Genomic DNA, 23114 nt, shown 5'->3' with positions numbered 1-23114 from the left:
CAGATCAGATTATATTCTTTGTAACCAGAGTGTTTGAGGCAAAGACCATGAAAGAGCAATCATTGAACACTGAATTTTATCAGATGTGAGGGTATATTCTTGTGTGGTTATATGTGCTAAGAAGATGAAAAAAACATTTTCTTAACTCTTAAAAAAAAATTGATTTTAAATAAAATGGAAAGGAGAAGTGTACTTGGGATTTTCTGAGTATGGTATGCTCGTAATGAAACACAGACTTAATGTCTGCAGGTTGGGTGGTTTGACTTGCCTTTTCGTGTTACTTTTGACAATACTGAGAAGTTTAGCTGGAAATTTGACATAAAAGTTCCCATAGAATGTGGATAAGCAGGGGGATTCCCCACTCCCATTTTGCAGTTTATAGAATAATGATTAAAATGACACAGTCTTGTAAATGTGGGAGGAAAGATCTGGGGTCTACTTTGATTGCCAGACCCACCATTAGAATTACAATATTGAATAAAGGTCACTAAAACTGTAATAGAGTTCTAAAGGAAAGAATCCTCTCAACTAAACAGTTATCACTGGATATGTTGCCTATTTTAGTGTTAATTGTAAACTTTATCAGAACATCTGTAGAGGGACAAGAAGTGTCAAAACTCTAGGGAGGAAATGTATGGACTTTGGTGATTACATGGATTAAAACAAGTATATGCCTTGTGACATTATCAGGGATATATTTGTAAACTTCCAATGTCATGACTGGAGTGCACCCTGCATTTACATATACTGATATGTCTCTGTGTCTATCAGGATAAAAGCCATCTGTGTCGCATCTGTGGATTACTAGGCAAATGTAAAAGCTTTAAGCAGATTCACAGCTCCTTTTGGGATGTAATTTTAGCAGAAGGAATCCTATTGCCCTTTAAGTAAATGTTAACTTCCCTTGCCCCCAGTTTTACAAGTTGAAGCTTATACATGTCACAACTTGTAGTAGTAGTTGAAATATACAGAGAAGGAATGTTTGTTTGACAATTTCTGGTTGATACTGACTTTATAAACTTTTTTCCAAGATGTTGCCTTATTGAGGGAAGGTAGAAATCACCTTTCCAAAAACTGCCTTTCACTATCCTCTCTACATTAGAGGGGAAAAAGTTTTCTGGGTGACCAGATACTGCATTTCCCGTTTGTGTCACACCCTATGGAGGTTAGAGATGAGCAGATGGTGTAAGATGATCCCAGCACAGTGCTATGACTAGAGATTCCCTTCTGATGGTCTGAATGGGTGTTACAAACCCAGTTACAACTACTCCTTTTCAAGTGTAGGCATGATAATACGAAATTGCAAGTATGCTGCACTGTGTAAAGTTTACAATCCTACTTATTACTGCTTGTGATCTTCAAGTTGTGATATGGTCTGAACTCAGGCTTAATTAATCAGATTTCTATCTTGAATCTTAGCAAGTACTTTGTCATTCCCTCCCCTGTCCTCCAAAACACAAACCAGTAACTTTAAAAATGGCTTCTTTCAGTTGTCTGGGTTTGTGAAATGTACTATTTTTGAAGTTTAGATTAAACTTATTCTTGATAAGAAAAATGTGTTTGTTAGTGAATCATGTAGGTATTTGTGGAACTACCTCTGTACTTTTTTTTTGTCAAAAAGCTCCCCAGGTGCCTTTCTAAGAACTGAGTTCTGGTATGTTATTACCATCATAGTGCTTTTTTTTTTTAAAGTCTGTTGGTTCTTTTGTTTGTTTTTGTACTTATTTTGTACTTTACTTATTCCAACAAGCACTTGAATGCCTTGATTTGATTACTACTTCCTTGGTATTAGTCAAGCTCCCCATGATTTTAGTGTGAGTATTTTGGGGAGGCGTGTGTGTGTGTTTCGGGTTTTTTGTTTGGTTTTTAGACTTCTGCTTGCAGTGAGATGGCTCTGCCATCATGTTCAAACATTTGACATTTGGTATCATGGGCTCATTTTTTTGACAGTCCACTTTGGCCTTGTGCACTCCAGGAATTACTTGCTTGGGACAGGAAGTGACTCTGACAATTGGCAGAATTACATCTATTATAGCAAGTGCTGGGTTGTGACAGGTTTTTGGGCAAGTCCTCAAATGTGTTGGTGAACTAACTGCAACAAATCCCTATGTACAGAAAATGGGCACAGAAGGAAAGTCATTAAGTAGTTACAGTTGGTTTGGCTGCTCAGTGGTTCTCTTCCTACTTGCAGTCAGTCAGATTTTTGACTTTAGTATTAGATGTTGGGAAACAGCAAAACTTGATTTATTGTCTTTTTTTCCCCCTACTGCATATTTTCCCCATGAGGATTTGGGGAAGGGTGAGGAGAGGGGAACCACCATAAAACCTCCTTACTACTTTTGCTTGGTTAAAGTCTTTCTGTGTTGTAAATAACTAGGATAACTTAGGGACATCCCTCAATTACTTTTCTTATGTATTTTATTCTTCTTCCATAATAAAATGCTGCTTCAGAGTTGCACATTTTCCTCCTCTATCTATGTGAATGTGTTCACTGGTATGTTATGGTGGTTAAAGAGAACACTGTAGTACACTAAAGGTGACTAGTCCCCTCTGAATACAGTGTATCCAAGTTAATTTTACATCCACGTGGTCTTCCTCAGGAATGCTCATCTTTAGCTCTTGCATACTTCAGTGAGGCTATTTTGAGCTGTGTTGCTCCAGAGCAACTGCCTAGACTTGGAAGGAAATCTATCTGATGGATCTCAGTCACTAAGTAGCTTTAGAAGTCATGGCTGAGGTCTGGAACTGCAGTAGAAGCCATGTACAACTGATGAGATGATCTCAGCATGGCACTAAAGGCTTGGAGCATTCCCTTGTGCAGCTGACATGGGATTGTCTTGTTCTGCACATCTGAGTTTCATTCTAAATACGGTATGTAAAGACAACTCAAGTACAAAACCCTAGCCACTCTCTGAATGATTACTGGTTCAAAGCTATTGATCCATAACTTAAGATCCTTTGGGGTAGTGGTTTAACAGTTGGAGGAAGCTTTTGAGTTTGCTTTCCAAATCTTCCAATTGCTGAGGGTGGTGTTTAATCTGATGTGTTAAACAGTGTGAAGTGTACTAAAGGTGGGCTTTTCAAGACAAAAGGCTCTAGAGACCTCAGGGTTGATTAATGTGCTCATAATATAGTTGTATTATCTGGAATTTATTATACTGCCTATGTGTTGTAGCTTTTTGTCTTCACTAGACATTCTTCTGAGCCTGAGTTTGTGTGTTAATTTTCTTTGTGGCCTCTTGTTGGGGTACTTGAAAACAGTGGGTCACTGGAGGGTAGTTTTGATAAAGCACCTTCATGGAATGGATCTGCATGTGTCTTGCAGGGCTAAAATTTGGAGAATTGTTATGTTCCCACACCTGGACTAGTCTTGCAACTGCTTCTAGTCAAACATTGTGTGCGGTGATATAGTATGTCAGAATAGTATTGTCATTGTAGAGAGACCTGCGGGCTGACAATACTGTACGTTGAGGGAATTTAGGTGATAAGATCTCCTAGTGGGTGTGCAGCTTCTTGAAGAATAAAAGCCAGTCTGTTTGAAAGTAACAGCATATCTGAAATTTGAGTGCTATTTTTGCAGACTTTTCAACAGTCCTTAATGGAATTTGTGTGTCTTGAGTTTCTTAACAATCTTTTGAAATACCTTATTAGAATGCGGGATTGTGATGCCAGTAATGAGAATACACTTGTGGTTTGATTTGCCGCCTTTTTCCCTTACATTTGCAGGTTTCTCTGTCTGATGGATCCAACAGAAAAGAAATGAACATGTAAGAAGTGTGTCCTCTTAATCTTTAGCTTGACTTTGAATTCCATTTTTAAAAGCACAGTTGCTTTGGATGGGTAAAAACAAATATACCTTGCAGATTTCTGCTATGAAGTCAGTTCTTTTCTTTAAAATGAACCTTCACTTTGTTAGCTTCTGTACACCATGGTATTACAGGGGAAAAAATATAATATGGCCAGAGAAAAAGGAGAAAAACCCACTTCTTGTACAAGAACAGCCACTAGACTTGTATTGACTGTGTTTTGTTGCTGCCTTAGTGTATGTTCTGATACGTAATTTAGTAGTTTCTGCAACCTTTCAACTCATCTGAGGAATAACTGTTTACCTTTTTCCCAAGTAAGTTTGTGAACCTGGAGAAATATTCATCCAGCTGCATATTTTGTTTTCTTAGGGCTCAGAATGTGGCTGTGCACCATTATGATCTCTTAAAGACTTGGTGTTGCTTTGGGAACTGCTCCGCACTTTGAAGTGTAGATAAGGATTCTAATCTGTGTTCTCAAGAGACCTTATGGATAATAGAGCATGCTTTCTTCTTTTCCTTGATTATCTTATTTTTTCTCCAAGTTACAGCCTTAGCTACAGTGATAAAAATACAATGTTGCAGTGCCAGAAATTTTGAAGTTGCTTATCCCAAGTGTGTTTGTTGGAACACTAGTGGGGGGAGGGGGGCAGGGGAAAACATCCCTGTACTCTAAAGTCTACAGAGTCCATCTAAAACTGACTTGAGATTTTGTTCTGAAGTGTTAATTGATAAAAGGGAGTCTTCTTTCATGTCAGGTGGAAAGTTTGTTTCCCTGAAGTGTTATTGTTTACATAACAGCTGATGGGTTGCTCTGTCCAAATCTGAAGCGTCTGAGCTGGATTTTAAGTCTCCAGCAGTGTGGTAACTCTAATGCTATTATGTGCCCTTTTACTGGGTGGTGGAGGTGGGGTGAAGGGACAGTCGGTGTGTTCTTTCTTACGAGTCTCTGATTTTTTTCCTTTCATTTCCAGAAGGTCACAGCTGTACTGAGTGGCTGTGCCCATGGGGTAAGGCTGCTTCTCCTATTTGCTTTCTTCAACAATTTTAGAGATTCTGCAAATAAGCAAGAAACTTGCCAGGCAAAGGCAGTATAACTAAATGTATAGGTGAAGTTAAATTTAAATGGTTAAATATTTATTAGAATTTTTCTCTCTGCCAATACATCTTCTGTAGTGCCTTTATCTTTCTCTTTAAGTAATAATCCAAGTCAGACTTGTGTTAAAACTTCATCTAAGTTTATATTAATAAAATTTCTTACTAGTTATGTCAGGAAAATATTCATCACTTGGCTTGCTGTGTTTTCTGTGCTGTATATCAACAAAAACAACTGAGTTATTTACAGTGTCTTTATTATTTTCATGTGTGGATGGCATTTTAGCTTTACTTAATGGTCTACAAGACTTAGTTAAGTTTAAGGGTACCTAAATACAGATAGATGCATAATTTTTATAGCATAATTGCTGCACTTACTGTGTTCCAAATGCTGTGTAAAGAAGTAGAAAAATTTTGTGTGGCTCAAGTCCAAAGTCACTCTCCTATGCCCACTTTAATCTAATACTAGCTGCTATTGTTAATCTGAAATGCTCTTGCTATTTTAGGAGGTGTCTACGTAATGCACCTTGCCAGCAATTGTACTGAATACTTCACTGCTGAACCGGTTGCTCAGGTACCCTGCCTGTCTTTGTTGCTATGGGAGACTGGAAGACTATTACTGTGCCAGTGCTGTCATCAGGTAAACTGGTAATATTTTGAATTTAGCGGATTTGCTAACTTTGCCAGTGATGTTATAGCTGCTAAAGAGAGAGAGCTTGGAGTTGTGTGTGTGACATACTTGACTAATTCAGCAGAATGTTAAATAATGTGTAATACATACAGCGCTTTGTTTTGAATTGAGTCCTTACAGAAATGCTGTGGTAAAATTCTGTCCTTCCACGTATATATAAAGGTTCTAAGACACCTTAGCTACACTCTTTTCTTTTTTTTTTTTAAATCACACCTTTTGGGATCTCTTCTGTGTTCAGAGGTTTCTTTGTTCTAAATTTTATTGCCTCATAAATTGATTACAAATCTATTAAAGGAGTAAATATTTTCTTGCCTGTTTCTACTTAGTGGAAAACTACAGCATACACTCAGTGTGAATAAGAATATTGTACTTTCTATTAAATTTTCATTAAGTGCACAGTTTTTGCACCTGTGGGGGGAAAATATTGTTTCATAGCAGGCCAATTAGGAAAAAAGATTGGATGTTTGTTCTTTTTCTTGTTGGAGGAGTAAAATTTGAAAGCTATAATACCTTAAAATGTTATTGAGTCTTTAAATCCTCAGTGGAAGTTCATTTGTGTTTTTTTTTTCCTTGTGAATTATTTAATATATGTCATTCTAACTGAAGTTCTAAGCTCTAGACTTGTAGATTTGTGTAAATAATAATTTGAATAGTTGAACTTTTTTTGTCTCTGTCCTAAACTATTAGCGCTGACTTGTTTCTTTGTTTTTAATTTTTAGATAGCAAAAATATTTTTCAATATACCTCAGAAAAAAAGATCTCTCCCTCAAGCATGAACTCACAAGTGCTACGCTTGCCACTGCCTTCATCCAAAAGCATGCACGGCTTTTTCAGTGCCTTCTGCACAGAAGAGAATATTGAACAGAGTATCTCCTATCTTGATAGGGTAAGCCAGATGGTGTTAATTGGAGGTTGTGTGAAGGTGACATTAAATCAGCTGTGGTAGCAAAGATTCCCTGTGTTAAGAAGGCTTCTTTCTCAATGTGCAGAAGCCTGAGTTGGTGGGGAATAGGATTCTGTGCCCCCACCCCACTTCCCTTTCGTATAGGATTTCACTCACTATTGTCTTCCTCTTTTGAAGAACTGCAAGACATTGATCAAGTCATTATTCCCACCCCTTGTCTTTTATCAGGAACTGACAACATTGGGCTTTCCTTCTATCTATGCGGAGTCTAAAGGAAAAGAATTAAATTTAATATCTATCATAAATTGCATGAATGAATTGCTTGTACTGCAGCACAAGAACCTTCGAGCTCAGGAAGAAATAGAATTACAGCATCTGAAACTGGGTAGTGATATGGAACACTTACAGAACTGTTATGCTAAATTAAAGGTAAAAACCCAAGATAATTCCACTAATATTATACAGTGCTTATATTTAGCAGATACTGTACATTCTTAACACTCAGTGTGTTTTTCTATTTGTTTTTCTCCCCTATACTAAATTACAATTGTATTTTTATGTGCATTTTGGGTTTTTTTTAAGTCTTTTTCCAGTTGAAAATTCCTTAAGGTAAACAAAATGTGAATTAAAGGGAATTATGGCCTCCTTAATCAAGGAAGAGGGAAGGCTGTTTGGATTGGAAGTGTTAATGCATGCTGTGGATGAAAATATTAAAGACTTCAGTTGATATCACTTAGTATTCCTTCAAAGGAAAAAATATTCTATGCATATTTTGTGGCTTTTCAGGCTTGCTTTTCACTAGGGTTAGCCAGCACCATCTCCTTGACATGTACTGCTATAGATTCTCAAAACCATAGTAGTCCTTCTGCTGAAATTGGTCATCCATGTAGAAACACTTTGATGCAACATGAAAAAATCATGTGTATCTGCACTTATTTTTGTACAAACACTAGCTAATGTTAGGCTACAGAATGCTGCAGTTACTTTCCCTAGACAAATGGTCTTAATACTTGTTAGTATTGCTTTAATACATTTAACTTAACTATCAGCTTGTAAGGTTTCTCATGCAAATTCCTTCAGATACCATGCAGCAGTCCTCGTGACTTCCACTACTGTGTTACCTGTTTTCTGATGTGGTTTGCTTAGAAGTTCTTGTTGTTTAAGTATCTCTACAAATTTTAGCTCACTACAAATACAAAGAAAAATAGCTTGTATATAGCATTTAGCTCTGTCACTTAAGGTGGCAATTTCAGGTTTGTTTGAGTCTCATGTTTGTAGAAACATTTCTAAAATGCTACTTTGCATGATTTGTAATGAGATCATCTGTCTAGCCTTACTCTCTGTGTGAAATGTCCTATTTGCTTTGCTATGGTCACAGTCTGCATATCTGTGTTAATTGTTCCCCTGATTATTTAACAGAAGCATTCTAGTAATACTGTAGTCTCAGATTCTTACAGGTGGCTCAGTATCTGTCTCACTGTCACAATATAGATACAATTACGGAATCCTGACCTAATGAGAAAGTAATAACTGTATAAGATAGTATCTGTCAAATACCAAGCTGAATTTTTGTTTCTTGTGAGCAGCAGTGTTTCTTGTACTGGAAAATCATGCTTCTTTATCCAGAAAGTAGAACTAAATTATCATTCAGAATGCAAGATCATCCCCAAAACATCAGAGATCAAATATATAGGCAAACTAAAGTGAGGTGGTTTGGCAGTTTGGTTTGGGTGTTGTTTTGTCTTGTAATCCTTTGCTATTAATTCTTATTGATAATCAACTATCAACACTTTCTAGGAACAGCTGGAATTATCTAAAAGGGAAATAGTTGGACTTCAGGAAAGAGACAGACAACTGCAAAGCAAGAACAGAAATTTGCACCAGTTACTTAAAAATGAGAAGGATGAAGTGAGTTGTCTTGTACATTAACACAAGTCATTACATAGATATTCAATAATATGACTATTTGCAAGGAGTTTCCTAATTGTTAGCTTGGAATGCTTCTTTTTGGTAAATGTCTTTCACCGAAGTGATTGATTTTTGTCACTTCGTTTCACTAGAAATACAGTTGAATAGAAGCATCATTTTGCTTCATGTATTTGTTTTAATTTTCTGAAGAAATATCTGTTTATCTGTTGAAAAAACACAGTTGTTGTGGGGTTGCTTTTAGGTACAGAAGTTACAGAATATAATTTCAAGTAGAGCTACACAGTACAATCATGATATGAAGAGGAAAGAGAGAGAATATAACAAATTAAAGGAACGTCTGCATCAGTTAGTGATGAACAAAAAGGACAAAAAGATAGGTAAGTACCTCTGAATTTTACTACAGCAAAATAGCATATTCTCTATGTTAAGAATGTTTTGCTTCTGGGTATCTTTAAAGTCAATGTTGTCCCTCTCTTGTAGATTTTTGAGATGCTGAAATCTTACATAGATGATTTCACATCAGCTGACTGTGAAAGGCTAATAAACTTGTATATTGTGTTCCATAAGACTGTTTACCAAACACAAACAGAGATGGAGATATTTGCAAAATAAGTTTTTTACTAGGGAGAACTATGTGGAATTATTTCCTAAGCTAGAGAATTGTCTCCATTACTTTCTTGCTACTGCTACCATCAGAAGACTTCAGACAGTGTCATAAACACTGTATTGTGCCCACCAGTTACAATCAGGAAGGAACATTGCATGAGCTTTTTTCCCCTTGAGGTACCACGGTCTACTCATGGTAATAATGAGAAATTTGAAGGAAGGTAACATAAGATACATATAGTGCTATGTGAAATGCAGAGAAAGGAAATCTCCTTTATCATATGTTGTGCTGCCCAAAAATTGTGTTTAAGATATTCCTCAGTGCTGTTTAGCATGAGTATAGTTTTTTGTGGTCTGTTGCTGAAAACGGTTATCAGCATCATGTGATTGATAGAAATATTTGCACCTTTTGGTTCACATGTCTGGCCTTAGAGTATTTATGTAGTTTTTCTCCAGTGGAACGGAAGTCCTGCTCCTCCTCTCTTGTCCCCCTGACAACCCCGAAACACTCAGCTCTTTGCCCACTGGAGTGCAGATTTTATTTCAGTAAGCTGGTTTAGTTCACTAAACCTGAAGGCAACTATTCCTGTTGTTGCGAGGTTCATTTTCTGCTGATTTAGTATTCTGAAAGTGCTTGTGGGTAGGCTAAACCAGGTTAGGATGCTATTTTGGCTACAGCAAGTCTTTAGATATCAGCTCAGTAATCTCCAGAAGGCTCACCCTGAGGTCAGCAAAATTTACTTGTGGCATGTTCTTGACTCCAGGTGGCTAATACTAGTTCAAGTATCAGGGAGGTCAAAATAACAGGTTCTTTTAATCTAGCTACTGTTTGCTTGATAGCTAACCAGAATTGAACTTGGACCACTAACCTGTAGTGATGTGTTGTTTGAAGGTCTTTGTTTCATTTTGTTATTTTTTTTAATTCAAATGTAAACAGACAAATTTATTTGTTTTGAGAAATACCTTGTGAAACATCAAGAAGTGTCTTACTTTAAACTGGAGGTGAAACTGGCATTATTGCTAGAAGAGAGGCTAGAATTGATACTCCATTGATATAAAGGCTGAAATAGAGATTAATGTGCCAGAAAGAAATGCATTAAAAGATGAAAGGATGAGAATACAGCCCTCTTGAGTTTACAAACACCAAAACTGTCTTCTTTCCTTGAGTATCTTAGTATTACTGCATTAAGCAGGGCAATGCAGCTTCATATAGATCTGAAGACTGAGGGGGATATTTGGGTAATGTGGTCTCAACGTTGCATTTACACATAGTTTTTTGTCATCTGAATATTTATATATTTGCGTGTTGTTTCACACTTTGAAATATCCTTTTCATTTGTAGCAATGGAAGTTCTAAATTATGTTGGTAGAGCTGATGGGAAGAGAGGTGCATGGAGGACTGATAAGACAGAAGCCAGGTAGTTGTCTTAGAACAATATTAATTGAAGCATATATTATGGCTTTTATGTTGTTACTGTAAGATTTCTTCTTTCAGAAATGAAGAAGAAATGTACAAAGTTCTGTTAAGTGATTATGAACAACGCCAAAAACAGCTTTTAGTGGAAAATGCTGAGCTGAAAAAAGTTCTTCAGCAAATGAAGAAAGAGATTATTTCACTTCTCCCACCACAGAAACAGAAGCCTAAGGAAAGGTCTGAAGATGGGCCAGTAAGTATTCTTCAATTCAAATTGAATCTGTTGCCGGTTGGTATAGTGTTGTAGTAATTAGATCATTAAGAAAGAGAAAAGGTAAACTTGTTGTGGCACTTGCAGTGGATTTCACATCCGTGCTTGAAATCCATCAGTGTTTCAATGTTCTTCTGTCTGTGAAGAATACCCAGCATATTCTTTCCAGTCAGTCAATGGAAAGCTTGAAAATATACTTTGAATGAATTTTAAATGCAGTGGGTACCTATATTTTGGATTTTGTCCACCTTCCATACTAAGATGTGATGCTAGCTTTCAAGGTGCTTATGCAAAGAAACCAGGTTTCCCATAGGATCCATGGGAGTGGAGGAAGCGTAATTATGGTGCATTCCTATAGTATATGGATTAGAGTAGCTATTATTTCCTTTTGCAGAGCTGCTGGTATGTTCAAGGAAGATGTTTGATTTCCAAGTAAAATTGTTTGTGGGGTCTTTTTGTTTGTTTCCAGGTTTTAAGTATTTATTTGTTTATACAAGGTACTGTATTTTTGTGGAACAGCACACTGCACATTCATTGTTTATCAGAATTGGTTTATTCCTTTTGCTGAAGTCTCAGTTCTGTCTTGATGTCAGTGTGATGTAGGGAATAGTCTAGAAGGTTAATGGATCTTTCTTGTAGCAGTAAGAGAGAGTATCCCTGAGCATAAGAAAGAGTTGAAATACAGGAAAAGATTCTTAGAAGGAAACATACACCTTGGAGCGTGGCATCTAGTGATGTGGCCACGTTGTTTACATCATTCATCATTTTGCTTTGTGTTGCAAAATAACAGCCATGAAAACAGCCTGACTGTCCTATAATCAGTGCTATCGAGAGGCCTGCTCTGGACTGGGTGGTGGCATATATAAATATAGGTAAAGGAATAAGATAGGTAAAGGAATAAGTGACATAAAACTCTTCAACCAACCAAAAAAACCTTTCAAAAAAAAAAAAAAAAACCCACCTCAAACCAAACAACTACTTTTCTAAACAGAAGAGAGCTGCTGTTTTATTCCTTAAGATCTCGTGTGATCCAGGTTTGAAAGCAAGTGCTTACTGCATATGTAAATGAATTACTTTGCTTTTGAACTTCTTTTTGTACTTCCCATCCCATTTTCTTATCTGCTTTTAGATAAAGGGGATTGTATATGGTTTAGGTGCTTGAGAATAGTGGAGTATTCATCCCAAGTATTCAAACAGCTATAGCTTTTCAATTTAAATCTGCTAAATTGTTCCTGGGCTAGTCGTCTGTTGACTGTTTAGACTTTGTTTTAGCTCTTGGAGATAGCATTCAGGTTTAAAGTCTGAACAGCAGTGTAAAATAGAAGTGAGAGAGGGAGATGCTAGTTCCTCTTTACCTTCCATGTGTAGTGTGGTTTTATTGTATTAATTGTGGAAAAAAGTAACTTGTCCCTGCCTTACTAAATTCCCAACAGGATAAAATTGTTGTCTTAGATCCCATTCATGCTGCATAGTGAGTTTTTGGGCATGTACTGCTGAAGTTTAACAGCAGAACTCAGCGCTCTGAACCTCTCTCGCTTGAAGATGAGACTGAATGAGACTTGCTGCCTGATAGGCACTCCGTAGTGGGTTCTACGGATTGCCAGGTCACTTCTGTCTATTCAGCATTATGCTGTCAGGAAACTGAACTCCATGGCAGTCCAGTTTCCCTGGATGGAAAAATCTCTCCTGTGTATAAGGGTTTTCTTCCTCTTCAGGAAATGAAATCCACATACATATTTAAATAAACAAATACACAGAGTGGTTTTCAGTTTCTTCTTTCTGCTTCTACAGGTGCTGTCAGACCTGGAGGAAGATATTGGAGAGTTAAATAAAGAGAATATGTGGGAGCTGTCTTGTGAAACTGTGCGAGAACAGCTTACCAACAGCATTAGAAAGCAATGGAGAATGCTGAAAAATCACGTTGAAAAGCTGGATAACCAAGGTGACACTTAACTGTATTACAAGTACATATAGCCTGCTACTGATAACTCCGTTTGATATCGTGCTCTTAGGATTTACTTTACTGTCTAAGCTAAAATGGGAGGAATTGTGATCTGGTAGACTTTCAAAAAGGGCTTGTGATTGGCATTTTTCTCTGTGAGTTTTAATTGTAGGTAGTATGGGAAGCAATTGCATACCAAGGCTGTTATCATTAGAAAGGACATTATTATAGTTTGACAGAGTAAACAGCAACTTTCTTAATAAATCATTCTTTTTATTTTGAAAGGACAGGCCTGGTAGTAGGGTTTGTTGCCTTTCCCTTCCTCTTAGAGATTTTAAAGTAATGCAGATATATATTTTCCATCCATTTACTTCAAATTTATGTAAATTCTTCTCAGGAGTCTAGTCTTGCCACATCCGTACCTCTGAGGCCGCTTGTGGCATTCTAAAGCGAACTGGCTCATGGTATGATGTCGGACTCTCCTCATTTCCAGCTGTTAAACAGCATTAAAAGATGGCTAAAAATATATAAAATTCTTTCCTAGTATTATTTTCCCCTGCAAGCAAATGCTGCTGCTACCACAGGGATGTTTGCAGTCAAGAATAAGACTGAGAAGGTCACACATGCAATTGCAAATAAAAGAGCAGATGGTCTGTGAGAATATGTTTATACCATAGAAAGGATTTTAAGAACACTTGTTTTGAATAATACTTGATTTGGTATAAGTAACTGAAAAAATAGTTATAAGCATCAGGAAAAATGTTGCAAGTATCTTCTGTTTTCTTGGAGTCACTATTTTTTTTGGGTTTATTGCGATGACCATCGTCTATTCCTTTAGGATTCAATTAAATTCAAACATTGTCATCAGGGCATCAAAACTTGGTTCATTACAATCTCTGTGATAGCTATGCATAAATGCATGAAATTAAATAAAGCAATATGTAAATATACAGAAGAAATTTTATTCCTATCTAATTAGTTCCTTTAATGGAATGAAAATATGCACACAATGTTTGTTAGCTCCATTTCTCATTCACAGGACTCGAACAAAAAGCCTTTCTTTTTATATCTGTGATAAATATAGTTACTGTCATATTTTTATGAACACACAAGCCCTTCAAAAATCAGCTCAGAAGAACAGGCTAGCAGCATGTTACTGAAAAGAAGTCTTCAGTTGTCTTGATTTTTCTATTAAATAGCTGCTGAACCAAGTGGGGTTTTGTGTGTGTGTGTGTGGCACTTTTATTGCAGTGCAGATGCTTGGTTTACTTTGGGGAATGTGAAACAGCTATTGTTTTCATTGCCTTTTTTTCTAACTGGATTTTGTGCATAATTGCAATGTAGCACCAATTCGAGATCTCTAGTCTCTGATAGAGGTGCTTGTGAATACACTGTGTATCTGTCTTTCAGGATTAAATAAATACAGTCTAAAATGTTTTGCTATTACTATGAGTCGCTGATGGGAGGGATTTTATTTTGGTTTTAAGTAGCGTTTTTTTCCCTTCCTAGTGTCACGTGTACGTTTGGGAGCTCTGAATGAAAAAGATGTCATTTCAAGGGAAGACCATGAGCTGGAAACTGAAAAGCTAGAGTTAGAGATTCAGCAATGTAAAGAAATGATCAGAACTCAGCAACAGCTCTTACAGGTAGTAGGCTTTAATTTTTCTTATTTTCTTCAACTGAATCTAAGCTTTCTGTTTGTTTGTTTGGTTTTTTTTTTTTCTTTAATGTGCTACTTTTCTCATCTTTGAGCCTTTCTCTATTCTTTGATAATGCTTTTTAGATAAGATATATTTAATGGTTGGTCTGAATATAGGTGTGCTAATGGATTGGTTAATATTTTCATGAATTTCTACTCCTGGTAGGAATAATTTTGAAGGCTAAACAAAGGTGAGGAAGGCTGATGAGGTCACCTGCCTGAACAGGGACATTTTGCTTGCCATATGAAATTCTGGCCCTACCAGCCACCAACTTCATACTTAGTACCTTGTTTCTATATTAAACTTCAACCATTTTCTGATAAAACTGCATCTGTGGAAATATTGCACCTCTTAACAGTCACTCCCAAACTAATGTTTGTGTCCTTTGTTGCTTTGTATCTGTAGCAGCAGCTTATGTCTCCATGTGATGATGACACCACTCTGATACTACAGGACTGCTATTTGTTGGAAGAAAGAGAACGTCTTCAGGAGGAATGGAGACTATTCCGAGAACAGAAAAAGAATTTTGAGAAGGAACGAAGAAGTTTTACAGAAGCTGCTATTAGATTAGGACTTGAGGTATTAGAAAGGGGAACTCCTATGGAAGATGAGTTATTGATTAAGTAGTTTTGCTGTTACACATACTACAGCTCAGCCATCCAACAATATTTGTATGCTAACATCTGTAGAGCAAGATCTTTCCCATACTGTATAAAAGATATCTGTGTAGATCGTTCTGTTGGCATTTCAAAAAAAGGGGATTTTTGTGTGTATTGGAAAATAGAGTTGCTGTCACTGGAATGACCCATTTTTGCTTCAGCATTTGAAATATTTAAGTACTTACAAAAATCAATGCACCTAATCATTAAATCTGTTATTAGATGCTGCTTAATTTTGATTTCCTACAAAAGCAGGGCCTATGGAAATTTCAGTCATATTTGGCTGCAGGGTTGAATTTTCAGAGGTACTTGATTCTTAAACTTCTGTGGAAAAACAGCGACTATTGCAGAAGCGCAAAGTAACTGCTGTCCTTCCCTTAGTTAGGGTTATTATGTGTTCTGTTCTTGTAGTTAAGCTGGCTGGTAACCACACATACTGGAAGGCAGTTGGGGTAAATAAGTCACTGGCTGAGCTCTAGTGTGTGTGTCTTTTGGTCTACCCAATAGTTAGGGCCAAGAATATGAAGGGGCTTACCAGTTTAGCAGGGAAAGGAGGTCATGATGATGTGGTTGTAAAACTGTGATGGTACAGATACAACAGGAAAAATAGCCATTGAAGGAAAAAAGAAATGGACTTTAGATAGCTTACAGAACTACTTGCTTTAATGTGCGGAGGGGGAAGCTAGAGTGGGATGTGATTAAGATTTATAAAACTGGATTCATTGCGTCAGATGAAAGCAGTACTGTTGTTCACCAAATTTCTCAAGATTAGGACTACGGGAAATTCATAGAAACCTCTTGAAATTGTCTAAAACATATTCAAAAAAGATACGTTTTTATATATCAGGTAGCTGACTTTTTTGCTACCACAGGTAATCAATACCAGCAGGTTCCAAAAGCAGTTGCTTAAGCTCAGGAGCAGCACATCTACTGATGGATACAAAAGCAGGGGGCAGGATGGGGCAAGGGGCTGCCTTCCAACATCTCTAATCAAATTACTTTTGGATATGGGAACCTCCAAGGGTATGCAGTGCCGAGAGCAGCTGGGTTCACATGATCTCATAGCATCTCTTGTGGCCGCTGTTGGAGACAGAATACTGAGCTAAATGGACAACTTGTCTGACTCAGATAGCTGGGGTTTTTTTTTTTTTGTTCTTGCACTGTAAAATTTATTGTAAAGAACAGAAAGTACTTCAGATCTTACTTTAGATACTGGCACAACCGTAGTTCACATGGTGACAATTATTGACTCAGACCACTACTTATAGATATGTATTCTTCAACTTTTCATTTCATTTTATTTGCATTTTAATGAGTTTGTGAATTTCATGTTGGACCTTGAATTCAGCTTTAAAAGTCTTGAGTGATAATAAACATTTCTGGACAAGCAATCATTTAGGACTACATTGCAGCATAAGCACAACTACCCAAGCTTCTTTTTCTTAAAGTGCTTCAATATGACAAGAGAAGCAATGCTGGAGGATTTGTAGGTGCTTGTGAAAATTTGCATTGGAGTTCAGCTTGCTCTATTTTCTGCTGACATAGTAGAAATAATTTTATATAATGGGGATGTCCTATTTCACTGGTGGGTTTGGGAGATGAGAGAGCTTGTTGCTTGATTCCAGAGTCATTGGATGTTTTGGAGGTGGTCTTTTAGCTGTTATTTTCATTTTCTGTGCTCAGAATGATTGGAAAAACAAAACAACCCCTTTCTTTCTGCCCTGGTTTCAGGCAGAAGTAATCAGTGCTATTTCCAATCCCATTTTTATCTGTTTGGGAGAGGGCTCAGGGTTGAGGTTTAAACTGTAATCCTCAGTGGATTACAGAAATGAGGGCTACCTCCAAGAGGTGGTGCTGCCCTGAGGGGGAAGGGGGAACATCAGCGTCAGTGACACGAGTTTGTGTCACTGGAATGGAGAATGGTGAAAAGAAAGGACTAGTCAAACTTCTGTGAAACAAGTCATGGAGTTTGGCTTGTAAATGAATGCCTCCTCAGCTAATCCTTGTTGGATTTAATGCTTGCTCATGTTAAGCTGCTGGCTCTCCTTAATTACATGGGCATGTTACTTCTGTTTTCTTAGATAGAATAGCATCAGTTTAATGTGCACTAAGCTTGTTCCTGTGGTCCTAAGTGTAAACTGTCATTTCCTTTCCTAGAGAAAGGCATTTGAAGAAGATAGAGGAACGTGGCTGAAGCAACAGTTCTTGAGTATGTCTACTGATTGCAAGCACTCTGAAAATGTGACAGCTCCAAGTGCCTTCCTAGGAAGCAAGTATTTGTTTCAAATTGTGTTCTTGTAATGTCTCTTTTCCTCCCTTTCAACTAGAAGAAGCAAATATGAACAAAACTATTAGGAAAAAAAACCAGCTTCCCAAGGCTGATTTTACCATATATGTTTCTACCTGTCAGGATAACTGATGGTTCATAATCTCCTTTTAAAAATGGAATCATGATAACTCCCTCCCTAATAATTACTTCTATAAAGAATTTATATTTATGAAGTGAGCTGGTGAATGTCAAGTACCTGAAAGTACAGCTATTAAGAACAGGGAACTTTTAGAATTACTAAATTAAATTAAATGTAAGCGTATTAATTGCCAAGGCTGTTGAAGAAATCATGACCTATGAGAGATCTGTATAGATTAGAAATACATTTTGGAAACAAGAGCATCATAATGTGGTGATGGCAGCATTAATTATTTGAGATAAGGTAGTATTAAACATGCATGCACGTATTCAGTTAAAAAAATAGGAAAAAGAAATAGTGAAAAGAAAAAAAATACTTAGGAAAAAGAAATAGTGAAAAGAGTGTAATGAAGATGAAAATGAATTTGAGCAATAAACAACTGAATATTAAGATTCAAACTTTCATAAAGGAGTAATTTATTCAGAAAATATAATGAAAATATGGCTACATGATGTAGTTTGGAATATTGTTTTTATTGAAAGTATTTTAAATTTATTTCCCATACAAGTTTTTAATTTCAAGTTGGCAAATTTATTTCCCACCCCCTTATGCCTGAATATGCATATGCAGTGTTTTGGTCTTCACCACTGAGCCTTCAATACTTTCTAAGGGCTGGGACTGGGAAGGAAAAAGTAACAACAATCTCTGTTAAATAGGTTTATGTTGTGGCAGCCAATTTTTAAAGCTAAATGTGTGAAACACCTGGCAAGCAAAGGTAGCTTGACTTTGTATTCTTGTCAGATAAAGTAGCCTACCTCATGCGTTCTCGTCGTTTCTCCTCTGTGCAACTCCTGTAGTGTTTCTGTAAGTGTGAAATGAAATGGTCTTCCACAGTAGGAAAACTTTTAGGAAGAGAATTCAGATTGTTTGGCTGTTGTTCATAATAGGTGACTTGATTTAGTGATCTGTGAGCAACTTGAGATCTGTTTAAAATTCCTTGTACACTAAAGCTTTTGAATTGCAATTGCCTTTGTTGAAAGACTAGTGTTTCTGGATGTATTTAATGCCATATTTTTCTCTCCTGAAGTGCATTCTTCAATCTTGTATATTCTAATCTTAAGCTACTAGATAATAGTAATAAAAACAAATATGTTTGCCACACAGTCATACTCCCTTTGGATATTACTACATAACATTAAAACAATTCTAATGATAAGTTTCTTTTTTCACAAAACTTGTCCTAAAACTCTTAATTCTGTACTGCTATGATGAATACTGTAAAATATAGAATCATTCTATTTTTTCCACTTCCAGCTTTGAAATCTAAATATGAGGAAGAGCTAATGTGGATTGATTTGGTCCTATTGAGTTTGCCCGTGTCTTTCCACTGAGCTTAGTGATAGATGCCTTAGCATTTATATGGACTTAACTAACTTGTTGCATTTATTTTTTTTCTATACTCTGACATGTTTGGGTTCTTGTGTTGGTGTAATTACTGCATATGCATGCTGGCTAAGTTTTTATGTAAGAAGTAAAAATGCTTTCTCAATTATAAAGCCAGAAAAGTTATATGTGGGTGACTAAACTTGACTTCAGTATGACTACTTGCAGCTGTGGCCGTGTATGTAAGTGCTTAATTTTAAAATTTAGAATCCCAGTTTTAACTTCATTCAATAGCATTAAGTATACCTAGAAAATTTTATCATGCATCTATAACAGGATGATTTACTGCTATAGGCATGCTGTAAGATGTTCGATGTGTTGAGTTTTTTATTTTATTTTTTTTTTTTAAAGCAGAAAACATTAAGAAGCAAGTCCTTAAAATGTTTTTGGTTGTGCTGTAGTTTAACTGATGATATGTGCATCTCTTAGGTTCTGACCAAGATAATCGCCTAGCAATATCTACATCTCAAAGAAAACCTCACTGTATGTTGAGTGTTCCAGTTTCAGCAGAATCTTGCCAGACGTCTCAGTATCTTACACATAACAGGTATCTGAAGTGATGTTGCAGATTTTTTTTTAATTTGAAACTCTATGTAGAGCAGAGACTAAGCTGTGATAACTTCAGAAAGCCTAATATAAGGCTTATGATTGATATATAGCAAATCATATTAAGCATCATATCATAAAAGTGTGTTTATATCCAAAGCATAATTTATTTGCATTGTAATATTATCTTTTTTCCCAGCTCCAGTGCTGCATCAAAAACACCTGCTGGAGATAGCAAGCCAAATCAGTGGGTGGAGAGTGACAAAGAAGCAGCGGAGTAATGCACAAAGTTATGGGAAGACTCCAGAGTTGACACTCTGCTATGTAGAAACTTGCACATAGAACAACTGCCTTAGACTTCCTAGGGTTGCCTGTTGGGTTTTTTGTTAGTTATGTTCATAAACTTATTCTAAAGTGAAACAGAATGCTGCGAGTTTGATCATTCTTCTAGAGGATTATGTGGTGATCTGAATTGTGGTGTGTGTGTATGTGCGTGCACGTGGCTTTTATTTTTTTAGACCATTTTTTGCCTCTTCAATTTTTTTGCAACTCTTGAAGGTAATTTAAAAATATATAAAAGCTTTGATATTTTTCTAGTAACAGAAGCTCTGATTCTGTGAATGAAGCAACAGTATGAAACTGACTGTAATGAAATATTGGATCCGAACGTTACCTTTCATCATAGGCAGAGATAGCACTTTTAGAAATTGTTTAATTATTGGAAGCATTCATTTGTCTCAAGTGTATCTGGCATTAAAATTTCTTTTGTCTCAACTTGAATGTACAGTATACCGTAGATTTTTAACAAAACAGGTTCTATATTTATTAAGTTGCGTGACTTGAAAATACTACTTTGATATTTCAGATGACTTAAAGAGCAAAATCTTTATATATTTGTAAATAGAGTGGTTATGCTGAGAAACCATGAAATGAAACAGATGCATACATAATATTATTTTACATGGCATTTTAAATTGTTTTATAGTTTACAGATGCATTAAGACTCAATGGTTCAGTCAGGAACCAAATTATTTCAAATGTGAACAATAAATGTGTAGTTGTATTCTAAGAAACCCTGCTTCTGTGGTTTTTGTGCACTAAACTTTTAAGCTATCATGGTTGTGGGGCTGTAAACTAAGTCAACAAATCTGATGCTGGTTTTGTATTCTGTTAACTTTTCCTTTTGACTCCAGAATTTGCTTTGGTATATAGCCTTTGGGAAATCTGTTCTGTTTATAACATAGGAAAGAGAAGAAACTGAAATTCTCCAAGAAACTAAGACAGACAACTGCAGTTTCTAGTGGTTAGTTCAGTACACTGAGTTGCAGCTTGAGATGAAGCAGGAGCCAGTTCAAACTGCAGAGGATACTTGTAGTATGGTTCTTGCACAGCACCCTTAAGGAAGCAGAAGTGTATATAATTTTCACAGTATGTGTGGGATTGGAAGGGACCTCAAAAGATCATCTAGTCCAATACCCCTGCTGGAGCAGGAACACCCAGGTGAGGTCGCACAGGAACATGTCCAGGCGGGTTTTGAATGTCTCCAATGAAGGGGACTCCACAACCTCCCTGGACAGCCTGTTCCAGTGTCTGTCACCCTCACTGAGAAGTTTCTTCTCAAATTTAAGTGGAACCTCTTATGTTCCAGCTTGATCCCCTTATCCTTTGTCCTATCATTGTTTGCCACTGAGAAGAGCCTGGCTCCCTCCCTTCTAATACACCCTAGGATGTTATTTGCCTTCCTGGCCACAAGGGCACAGTGCTGGCTCATGGTTATCCTGTTGTCCACCAGGACCTCCAGGTCCCTTTCCCCTACACTGCTCTCTAATATGTAATTTCCCAACCTATACTGGAACCTGGGGTTGTTCCTGCCCAGACGCAGGACTCTACGCTTTCCCTTGTTAAATTTCATCAGGTTATTCCCTGCCCAACTCTCCAGCCTGTCCAGGTCCCGCTGGATGGCAGCACAGCCTTCTGGTGTGTCAGCCACTCCTCCCAGCTTGGTGTCATCAGCAAACTTGCTGATAGTGCACTCAATTCCCTCGTCCAAATTGTTAGTGAATATATTGAATAATATTGGCCCCAGTACTGACCCCTGAGACACTCCACTAGTTACTGGCCTCCAACTAGACTCCACACCATTGACTACCACTCTTAAATTGATATTATTCATGAAAGGAAAATAGAAGCATTTATAGGGCAATGGCAGTGCTGCGAATGTTGTATTAGCTTGGGTACTACTTGTGCTTGTCTTGTTTTGTTATTTTTTACTTTATTTGTAGAAAAGCCCAAAGCTTTTGTGTGTGAAGTCATGTAAGACATCTTGCTTTTACTTTCTTCCCTTTCACCCCACCTACTTTGCAAGAGAAGTAGATGTCAATATATGAAAGACTGATCAAATTGAATAAAAAACTGTTCCCAAAAGAAAAGTTCAAATTGTTAGATTTATTTCCCGCTTTCAGACAATACATCTGACCTGTAATGTTCACTATGCCCAGCAATGTTGCACCATAACTTAAAAAAATATCCCATGGTATACATTGTGTTGTAGTTTTCACACACAGTACTCATGTTCCTGCATTCAAGTTGAGTTGTACAAGACATAAGGGGAAACTAGAATGCACAACAGGTAAGTTTGTTCTAAAGAAATGTTCAACGATAAAAAGTTAATTACAATTGTACAGAAGAACTTGCCAATGTCATAGTGAAAATTTTGTCACCTGAGGCACAAAACATGCTTTTTCCCTTGAACATAATAAATTGATAATAATGAAAAAGGAGACATATTATTGTGATAGGTATTGTGAGAACAGAAATAAAGTGACTGAATAACCGGTATATGTAGATGTTGGGTTAGAACTGGATTCATACTTCTGTGTGACTTAAAGCCCCCAGTTTATTGCATCACCTGTAGTTACCTCTCCAGAAATATCCTCCAACTCAGAAGCCCCTATGCATTTTTCTTGGGTTTTTTTTGTTGATACAGGTGCCACCCACCTTGTTTTGGAAGACTGTGTAACTCTTGGGGAGGCTTGACCAGATCTCACTCCTCTTTTTTTTGTGATTATCAAACTATTAACGTGCTCTAAAAGGGCAATGGTGTTTTGTGCATCTCCACTTGCCTCCATGGCCCTGACATTTCTAGAACAGGGCACCTGTGTGAATGTGTTCCTGGGCTGTCAGCGTAAATCAGTGATGGAGCTGGCTGCCAGCCTACATCACTTCAGGTACTTGGCTGCATTTTGTGTTTGGATCCTTAGCAAAATGCAAAAGTTCTAGCTGACCTGCACTCCCATTCCACCTGCTTCTCTGCTAAAAGCCTCCGTGGCTTTTAATTGTTCACGTTTAGCTGCCATTTACCTTGGACGATAAAATATTTACAGATTGCTTATGAAATCTTTGTTCATTTAAAAAATACTCCTGGTCAGTGTGACCGGAGCTGAAAGGACACAACGAGTCTCTAATTTATTTAAATAAATATATATATTTCATATGGGTTTTCAGTAGAATGTTAAACATGTGCTTTGGTGCACATATGACTATAAGAATAGCAAGGGTTTAACTGTCCTCATCTCCTGTCTACAAGGGTGTCCAAAATCCATTGTTGAGGGAAGAGAAAGAAAACACCGCTAATGTGTATGACACTGACTCCACTTTGTTAATTGGGCCACTATCAGTTAGATAACAGTTCAGGTCACATACC

At 37.0% G+C, this 23114-nt stretch overlaps 1 protein-coding gene across 1 annotated transcript; it reads left to right on the top strand.

The window, feature by feature from the left end:
• Positions 1-5495: 5495 nt before the first annotated feature.
• Positions 5496-19951, top strand: SSX2IP (SSX family member 2 interacting protein; the record flags this gene model as incomplete). The annotated part of the gene is made up of 13 exons (XM_080349113.1): positions 5496-5538; positions 6309-6475; positions 6722-6922; positions 8291-8401; positions 8664-8799; positions 10371-10446; positions 10524-10695; positions 12505-12655; positions 14165-14301; positions 14761-14934; positions 17172-17283; positions 19295-19412; positions 19611-19951. 13 exons carry the CDS (start codon positions 5496-5498, stop codon positions 19690-19692), a joined length of 1680 nt encoding a protein of 559 aa, XP_080205239.1. The 3' UTR covers positions 19693-19951.
• Positions 19952-23114: the final 3163 nt, after the last annotated feature.

This window comes from Nesoenas mayeri, assembly GCF_963082525.1.
Source record: "Nesoenas mayeri genome assembly, chromosome: 8".
Taxonomy (NCBI): domain Eukaryota; kingdom Metazoa; phylum Chordata; class Aves; order Columbiformes; family Columbidae; genus Nesoenas; species Nesoenas mayeri.
The sequence above is the reverse complement of the archived record's forward strand: the minus strand, read 5'-3'. Positions and strand labels throughout refer to the sequence as shown.